The sequence below is a fragment of the Lycium barbarum genome, chromosome 8 (assembly GCF_019175385.1).
Source record: "Lycium barbarum isolate Lr01 chromosome 8, ASM1917538v2, whole genome shotgun sequence".
NCBI classification, from domain to species: domain Eukaryota; kingdom Viridiplantae; phylum Streptophyta; class Magnoliopsida; order Solanales; family Solanaceae; genus Lycium; species Lycium barbarum.
Window position 1 is genome coordinate 128764217 of NC_083344.1, and position 9797 is coordinate 128774013.

Here is a 9797-nt window from a genome sequence, read left to right on the forward strand (position 1 = left end):
TTACATCCCTACAAATTAATTAGAGTAAAAAGAAACGAAATTTGTCAATTTATGCAGGAAACATAAATTACATACATGTTCTCTTTACCGGATCTATTTACATAATGATAATTATGATATAGAGCCCGTTTGGATTGGCTTATAAGTTGGCTTATAAGCTGTTTTCAGCTTTTTTGAGTGTTTGGCTGGCCAGCTTAAAGTCATTTTATGCTTAAAATAAGCTCAAAAAAATAATTGGACTCATTTGACTTAGTTTATCTAAAGCAGCTTATAAGCTGAAAACAGCTTATAAGCCAAAAAAAATAAGTTGGACTACCCCAACTTATTTTTTTCAGCTTATAAGCTGCAAACAGCTTTAAGCTGTAAGCCAATCCAAACGGGCTCATAGTATGCTTCTTTAAGCCATAAAAACTTATAGTTTAAAGAACACCCATATTTCTTGCATAAATAGAGAAGTAAAATGATGACATACTGCTATATTTCCAACATCCGAAGAGAAATTTCCCAAATCACAACTATAATTTGTTTAAGCATAAACTTTCTATCTCTTACATTTCTTCAACTTAAAATCCCTAGCTAAACTTTTGCCTTGCAAAGCTAAAAACACAGTTACATTATTGGTTCCTATGTCACAAAGTAAACATATGGCATTCCTAACACCTAGAAAAAACAAATTTTACACTTCCACAGCCACATAAAGTACCACTTTACATTTAACTTAGCAGCCTCTCATACTGGCCAGTGTATCAGCAGAACACTGCAATCTATGTCGCGCTTATTGCTCTCGTGGTCTGGCAAGCCAAAGAGAACTGAGAGCTCGAAGACGGGAGAAATATTCATTTATTGCAAGAAGAGCACGAGCCGATTGTCTGGTTGTCAATATGCGATGCATTTGTTGCAATGTTTGTTGACGCAGATTGTCCGCCTGTTAAAAATTGCCAGAAAGATGCAGAGACTTTTAGCTTCACAAATTTTGCCCCCCAAGAAGAAATAAAACTAATAAAACAAACCAGAAACTTCTGTACATGGAGTTGCTACATCTCATTGCTACGGGGAAATGAACATGAGCCATCTTGAATCATATACTCCCTCTATCCCAGTTTATGTGACACACTTCCTTTTTTATTCAGTCCCATAAAGAATGCCATCTTTTTTAATTTAGTAACAATTTAACTTCAAACTTCTCATTTTACCCTTATTGAAATGATTTTATAGCCCCCCACAAAGGGTTAAGGTCTGCGAATATCCTACCCTCCCCAGACCCCACTTGTGGGACTACACTGGGTATGTTGTTATTTTATAGCCACAAAAATTTATGGCTTTAGGCCAAAAGTTTCAAAAGTCTTCATTTTCCTCTTAAACTCTGTTTGCAGCCAAACACCTTCACTAAATTGGAACGAAGGGAGTAATTCATAAGAGACACAAGTATGAGAAGGGTATACAGATGACAAAAAGCCAATTGTTGATTTTAGAACTTCAGGCAAACAGAAATCTTGGCTTATTTTATGACCCTTAAAGGACATAAAGAGGACAAGGTACCCAGAGATTTTTAGTTCAAAGAAGAAACAAGACGTGTTCTAAAGTTTCCATGGGGACATGCTGGTTGCACCTCCAGAGATACATTGCTTGCCTCCGACATCCGCATGTTCAAATGACTGAACAAGCATTTGCAGCACATCCATCTTTAAAATAAAAAGAACAGGCAGCAGCAGTAAATATAGTTACCTGACGGAGAAACCCTTCAAGAGTCCCTAACTTCCCCATAGCCATAGCCATTTGACCCATGTAATTAGCTACATCCCCTGATGACCCTTCGGGAGCTGGAGTTCCATTGGCTAATGTTTCCGCCAAGGATTGCTGCAAAGCTTCCATACCTTGTGAAAGAGCATCTTCCGCTTGATGGGATGACTGCTGCAAGTTGTAAATGCCAGCTACCTGTTGCTCTGTCAGAGGCTCTAACTGATTGACTAGAAGCTGCAGTACCAAAGAAATTATATCACCAAAAAATGAGAAAACTACTAAAATAATGTGTAATTGGTTATAAAGTAACTTGCACACGGCTTAGAAATAGCATTTTAAAGTTATACTATACAATTATGATTTATTCAATTTTGCAAAGAGTATGATCTAGAGTTTTTAGCCGAAATTGTCCCTTATCTATGGGAGTAGATCTATTTTGGTCCTTCAAGTATAACCTTGAGCATCTTTAGTCCCTTAAGTTTGCTAAAGTGGAGCACCTTTGGTCCCACTAACATAATGGACTTGAAGCTAATGGTGACTACCAAAAAGCACTACTAAACACATGGCAAAAACCAACCGAAATAACTTATCTTCGGTTTGATCCCAAATGCTTTTGAACTTTTTTTTAATAAAACTGACTGATCGATTTTTTTTGCACCAAAAACTGTTGGGGGGGGGGGGGGGGGGGGGAACCGAGCTCGGCAGATTTTCACAAAGATAAATCAATGAAGTTCCACGTAGTATAAGAACTTATTAGTCCTGCTAATAATAGGACCTTCTCACACATGATCAAAAAGGATAACAGCTTTTTATAATCCTATACAGGGAAAGTCTAGATGCGAAATGTACAAGAACATATGCAGAAATTCACGCCCATAATAGCAAGAGAGAGGTCACCTTAAGAAGTTCCGATGGGCGGAAGCCACCAATCCACATAAAACACCGCTCGGCGGGGGTTTTCCACATCCCTGACAAGACATGGAATACGTCCGCCTTGGCTGCATTTCCTTTCACCCTGAAGACCTCATCAAATTGTGCAGTGACATTATTCACAATACTTCGCAGTTCAGGGTCACTTGCATGTGAATTGACAGCTGTCCTTAACTCAGTGATGTGTTTGTTGTGTTCTTCTAACCAACGACTATATTCTGCATCAAATGCTAAGGGCCCTGCAGAACAGCAAAATCTGAAAGGTTATCTTAGCACGAGCAAACAACTTTCTGGAAAGTGCAATCAGAAACTACATAAGGGGTTGAACATAATCTTATTAAAATAAACCAGTGTAATACGAAAAAGCCATGTATTAAAACAAACTGAATGCATAAAGCAGCAACTAACTCATTCATTATCTTTATCATAGCAACCACCATAAGTGTGAGAATTATGAACATCGACCACACCCAAGGGTGTGGCCTAGTGGTCAATGTCAAAGTCGGTTTTCAAGTCCCAGCAGAGACAAAAATATTACTTAGGTGATTTCTTCACATCTGTCCTAGCCTTGGTGGACAGAGTTATCTGGTACCTGTTGCTGGTGGGAGGTCGCAGGTATCCCATGGAATTATGTGAGGTGCGCGCAAGCTGGCCCGGACACCACGGTTATTAAAAAATAATTATGAACATCGACCAAGCCCATCGATAGCCCAAAGCTTCACAACCTTTGATATAGGGTCAAAGCTAAGACATTGAGGACCTATTGGAAGCTGCAGTTTACTTTGTTCCTCAAATTAAAATTCTATGTCATCCACAGTGTATCGACATGCAGATGGATTTCAAAAGTAATCTTATTAACCCAGTCCAGTTAATCAGGGAAAATCAAGAAAACTGAAGTTCTACAAACAAAAAGAACACATTTTTCCAGTCTTATTTGCTTCCTAAACACAGATCACGCAACTACAACATATGAGAGACGAACTATTCCTGAAAAAACAACCCACATCTAGCTCAATTTAGTATCAAGAAGTGATACATCCTCAACAGATCTAGAAGAATCCAAGCAAATTTCTTGTTTGTTGAAATGAAAAAGGAAGCTAGGGAACACAAGTTAAATGACAAGAAAAAGGCATACCATTGGCTCCCACTCCATTTGATTGATCTCCCATGTTTGAAATGTACTTCCCCTTCAGTTTGACAAGAACCCAAAATAAGAAAAGATTGTGGAACCTCCTAAGATTGTCCTCCCGAAAGCACGTGAAAGGAAGAAAAAGCCAATACCTGTTGACGTGCTCGCTGAAGGTCCTGCTCCAACTGCGATAGCTTCAGCCGGCTATTCTCCAGCTGTTGAACATATGCCTACACCATAAGCAAGTACTGAATTAGTCATTTAAAGACAAGATACAGGCTTACATTACATATCAAAGTGGGGAAATGGGAAAAAAAAATGGAGGAGAATGAGAGAAGAAAGGTTTACTTTTTTCCTCAATCTACTTTTTCTAGCAGCTTCACGGTTTTGGGCGAGTCTTCGTAATGTCTGAAAGCAGTGACAAATAAGCAAAAAGAATATCATAAAGGAACATGAGTTCACCTCTTCTGAAACTAAATAGTAAAAAACGGACCTTTTGATCCAAGACTTTTTCTTTTGATTTGTCACTGGAATCTGAAGCTACAACAGCCCTGGATTGACCTGTCTCAATCTGCATAATAGGAAAAAAAAAATCATACATGACTGAAATGTAAAAATACAAACCAGATAATGACAAATATCATACTTTAAAGTAAAGAAATTTTCACTTAATTTTTCAAGCAAGCAATGACAACTATTGACACTAAAAGATCCTACGGTTTCGTTGGTTCGCCTATATGGCCCCTTCACTTCTATTAAGTTTTATTCTTAGTCAAATCAACATTGATTCCAAGAGATCGGAGGTCTTTCCATACCAAGTAGAAATGGACTAAGACAGGCTAAGCGATGAAACCAAGACACGCAGAGTAACTTACCCGTTGATTTCTATCATCCCCATCCATGTCAGTTGAAGTATCAGTTCGAGAACCGGAATCTGCCATGTTGGACTCTCCCCAATTCTCAGGATGAGTGCCGGAGGCAGCAACTAGGTTTGATTGCAATTGTATTGCCTGAGATCCCGAAGCAGCAGTAGACAAATTTACATTTGAAGGAGCTAAATTCTGCAAGCCCGACAAAAAAAAAAAAAAAAAAAAAAAAAAAAGGAGAAAAAAAGATATCAAAATTGGCTAAACGCTATCAAGTTAACAGTTTCTACTTCTCTTTAGGAAGAAATGAGGAGAAAATAATGTCATGTTTACCCTATTGATGGCTCCAGAGACGTCAAAACCCACTATTGGATTAGTTGCAGAAGTTGAATTAAATAGCGGACCTAAACCAACAAAAGGACAACGAAGACATATTTATCAATCATACTAGATGGGAAATGGTCAGTCTTCACATAAGTAACACAAGTTCCAGGAAAATTGTGAATCACGTATAGCTGAACAATAGGAAAGAAACACAAGTGCTTTTCAGTAAATCTAGCATTTCCACTACAGTTGAAATCAAGCTCAAGAATAAAATCGCTACTTTTGTATGGAAAAAGGTCATATCTCTTGCACCCATATTAGGACATATAACCTATTCACATTTGTTCATTAGCGCGAAATCCAACCTTCCTGTAATAGGTATACTAATTTAACTCTTATTTAACATTGTCTGAACAGGAAGACCCAGTTCGAGATGTATCAAAAAATATTTTGGACAATGAACTTTAGTCTTCCTAATTCATATTAGCTATCTCAATATCAGAAAACATTATTTACTTACTCTCCTATGCGCTCGAATATATTTTCCAAAAACTATAGATATTATCTGTATAGAAATATTACTTTTTCGTAGATTATCTATAAAGAGAATTCATATCGTTAAAGTACCACGTCGACCGAGGGCATGAATTGTACTTTCAAATGCTCACTAAAAACACTAAAGATAAAAACATACTTAGAGCCCGTTTGGATTGGCTTATAAAGTTGCTTATAAGTTGCTTATAAGCTGTTTTCAGCTTTTTTGAGTGTTTGGCTGGCCAGCTTAAAGTCATTTTGTGCTTAAAATAAGCTCAAAAAAATAATTGGGCCCATTTGACTTAGCTTATCTAAAGCAGCTTATAAGCTGAAAACAGCTTATAAGCCAAAAAAAATAAGTTAGACTACCCCAACTTATTTTTTTTAGCTTATAAGCTGTTTGCAGCTTATAGGCATAAGCCCATCCAAACAGGCTCTTAGTGCCTACTGTAAGTCCGTAATTTAAAGAACACTTGATGCCAAGATTCTTTTATCAGGTGACAGATAGGAAAGATAGACAGACCAAGAACATTCAGGATTAGTCTTAAAAATACATACTTCGATTAACATTAGCACCATCTCCAATACGGAATCCAAGATATTGCTCAAGCACCCCAAATTCAGACATTCGAGAAGTATTTGTATTGTTCCCTTCTGTGCCCCTGAAATCCAAAATCAGAGTCCAAACACATTATTAAACAGGAATAGATTATTCAATATGTCACCTTCAATGACATATAACTATTCTAGATCCACACTAACACGGTAATTATACCACAGGAACTCTCTCAAACAACTTGACAATAAAAAAAAATGGTTTAACATTCCTTCCTCCTCTTATATATTTCCCTTGTTTTTAGGAACTAGCGGAAGATAAGTAGAAAATACAAACAGCTGATTTACCTAAACTGTGGAATGGACGACCAAGGGCGGAACTACAGGGGCAGAAGGGGATTCATTCAAAGCCTCTTTGCCGGAAAACACATGGCATATAAAAGATCAAAATTATTTATGAACCCCTTTGGTGAAAATTCTATCTCCGCCACTATCACAACCCCGATGAATGAAAAGAGAGAAACTATCCTAAAACTCATGGAGTCACCTTACCAAACTAGAATTCAAAAATCACATGGTATATAAAAGGACAAAATTATTTATGAACCCCTTGGTGAAAATCGTGCCTCAGCCACTATCAGGACCTTGATGAATAAAAAGAGAGAGTTAATCCTAAAACTCATGGAGTCACTTCTCCAAGCTAGAATTCAATTATAGGTGACTTCTATGTTATTTACATGAACAAAATGAAATACACATGGCCTAGTTCTCTAGCAACAATTTCAAAACTTGAATCCTTCAACACAATAAAGATGAGAATAAACAGTAATCCCCATCTCAGATAAACTAAAACAAATTCAATACTTACAAGGACTGAATTAAAATTCATAAATAAATCAAAAAAGGATGTTAAGAGATATACATGTGATTTGAAACTGGTATCTGAGAAATGAAACTTGGCATCCCAGAAGTACCACTCCTATTGCCTTCTGTACCAATCTTCACAGTTGTACTAGTCATGAACCACCACCATCATCAACCTCAGTTTACAAAACCAATAACTACAAACCCCTTCAAATATAAGCACCAAAACTATCAAAGTTGACTAAAAAACCAAAAACTTCCAAAACCAACCGCTTAATCACTCCAACTAAAACCTATATAAAAGATCAAAACAACTTTAATACAAACTCTCAAAAACCAACAGCTAACACAAATCAAGACAAAACTAGACCATTGAATCAAGAAAACTAAACCCCACGACAAAAAAAAACAGCTGGAAATGAACACTCTTCACAAAAAAACACCAAAAAAGGTCAAAACTTTAATAAAAACCAACTACTTTTTTCATCAAAATAAGTAATACCCAGAAGCTAAAATTGTTAAAAGACTTCAAGAAAATATGAAAAACAGCAAAAAGATCAAAACTTTAATAAAAACCAACTACTTTTTTCATCAAAATAAGTATTACCAGAAGCTAAAATTGCTAAAAAAAAAAAAAAAAAAAAAATCAAGAAAATATAAATTTTCTATACCCCACTTGGTACAAATACTAGTTTAGCAAAGTTGAGTGGTTTAAGTACTGGCAAATAAACAATTTCATCTAGAGTTTTCTATATCAAGACTCTTTTTTTTCTAACACAAAATTCAATGGACCGTGTATTTATATTTGTATAATTTTCTTTAATATAATGTTATATTTTATATATATTATATATGTCCACGAAGAACGAGAAAAAGAAGACAAACGTGACGTAGAGACCATTACAAACTACGCTAGCCACCACGTCATTTTCAAGTTAAGCTTTATTTATTTATTTGTCCAATTTTCAAAGCCACCGAAATCATCACTACTACCATATAATTGTGGAATATTTTAATATTCCCTAAATTATTTAGGCCACTTACGTAATAGTATCATTTTAATTTCAGATTCTAGTCAGAAAGTCTTGGAAATTACAGCTAATGACCCATCCAAGATTTTTTGTTTTCACTTGCATCCCTTTAGTTTGAAGGATTTGATATCTCGAAGGTTTATGAGTTGTTTTATATTTGTCCATTATTTATATATCCGTTTATATAAATTTATATCACTATCTTTTATCTCAAATATGTTATTCCAGCTAACATTTCTATTTGGAGAAGTTTTGAATAATTAGGCTGCCACGTAGGGGTATGTTTGGAACCTTTTTCAATTGATGAATGGAATGTCTAGAACCGGAAACAGCCTCTCTACCCAAGATAGGGGTAAGATCTGCGTACACTCTATCCTCTTCAAACCCCACTTTGAGTCCATTTGGATTAGCTAAAAAAAAGTGACTTTTAAGTATAAGTGCTTAAAGTACTTTTAAGTGCTGAAAGTTATTTTATAAATAAGCAGTTACGTGTGTTGGATAAAAGTGCTTAAAGGATTTTTAGAAGTAAGGGTAGTATTGGAATTAACAAAAATATAAGGGATAAAAGGGTAAAGTTGTTGGTCAAACCAAAATGAATTTTAAGCCAAAAAATTAAGTTGGAATTGAGCAACTTCTTGATTACGGCTTAATTTAAGCATTTTTTAACTTACTTTAAGTTATTTTCTATTTTTGCCAAATACTCAAATAAGTTTAAAATGGCTTATAAGTTGGTTTGACCAACTTATAAGCCAATCCAAACGGGCTCTTTTTGAGATTTCATTGGGGCGTGTCGTTCTTGTAAATGGTATATCTAGACTTTTTAAATTGTCCAAACTCCAAAATATGCTTAACTGAGAATATATATAAACTCAACAACAACATACTAGTGTAATTCCATAATTAGAGTTTGGAGAGGATAAGATGCATGCAGACCTTACTCCTACCTTTGTGGGGGTAGAGAGGCTATTTCTGATAGACCCTCAGCTCAACCTTTGTAGGGGTAGAGAGGCTATTTCTGATAGATTCTCAGCTCAACTACGCAGTACAAAAATAGGCTAAACGAAAAAAATACTAGCAACAAAATGGCAAGAATAATATACAGATGAAGCAACCGGTAGCAAATAAAAATGATCGAAGTAAAAGAAAATACGCAACAGTTATATGTACTACTAATACGAAATATATGTACATATAAACGCATTAGATAGTTTAGGTGTAAAGTTTGGGTCTTTTATTTATCTACGTGACTCCATTATAAGAAATATTAGAGCCAAGCTAGACAACTGTTAATCGGAGGGAAAATTGTCTTCTGATTTACTGTTTGTTGGAAACTTTTGTTCTCTAATAACTCTTAACACTTATTAAAGTTAAGCCAATTTTTTGTTACAAACAAGAGTATATGTTACACTAGTTAGTAAGACCTAAAAATCCATACGACGTAGCCAAATACTGAATGCAGTGTGTTTGATCTATTTATGTTGTTTTAATCACTTAGTTGTCTAATTAATTTAAATTCGCATGTGATAAGTATATTAAGAAGAATAAATTGCTCTTTGTCAGAAAAAGTTTCATTTTTTAAATTGAAACAATGTTGAAGAGCAAAAAGATTTCAATCATCTCACTGCATTTTTATTTTATATGATGATTGATTCATCTATGTGAAGATCATGTCTACAACTAAAACACAAGGTCCAGTAGCTCAAAGTTTTAGCCAAACCTCGTAAGACATTAATTAATCTCATTAATTAGGACAGACATTATAGTGACATAGGTTGCCCCGTTGCACTAACTGTACAAGACCTATAGATTCATGATAGGTAAATG

General features: G+C 35.4%; 1 protein-coding gene across 1 annotated transcript; it reads right to left on the bottom strand.

Moving 5' to 3' along the window:
• Nucleotides 1-454: 454 nt before the first annotated feature.
• On the bottom strand, nt 455-7741 carry LOC132607347 (TGACG-sequence-specific DNA-binding protein TGA-2.1). Its single transcript, XM_060321277.1, has 11 exons — nt 7001-7741; nt 6082-6185; nt 4999-5069; nt 4675-4860; nt 4293-4370; nt 4148-4207; nt 3952-4029; nt 3806-3857; nt 2638-2909; nt 1726-1974; nt 455-925 (listed from the first exon to the last, which is right to left on the bottom strand). Exons 1-11 carry the CDS (start codon nt 7096-7098, stop codon nt 776-778), a joined length of 1398 nt encoding a protein of 465 aa, XP_060177260.1. The 5' UTR covers nt 7099-7741; the 3' UTR covers nt 455-775.
• Nucleotides 7742-9797: the final 2056 nt, after the last annotated feature.

Excerpts from the sequence above, each read along its gene's own strand:
- LOC132607347 (XM_060321277.1), bottom strand. The coding sequence starts at position 7,098 with ATGACTAGTACAACTGTGAAGATTGGTACAGAAGGCAATAGGAGTGGT. Across the intron at positions 4,861-4,998 it reads TCTCTGGAGCCATCAATAGG|AATTTAGCTCCTTCAAATGT; the intron begins GTAAACATGACA and ends TCGGGCTTGCAG. Across the intron at positions 2,910-3,805 it reads AAATGGAGTGGGAGCCAATG|GGCCCTTAGCATTTGATGCA; the intron begins GTATGCCTTTTT and ends GCTGTTCTGCAG.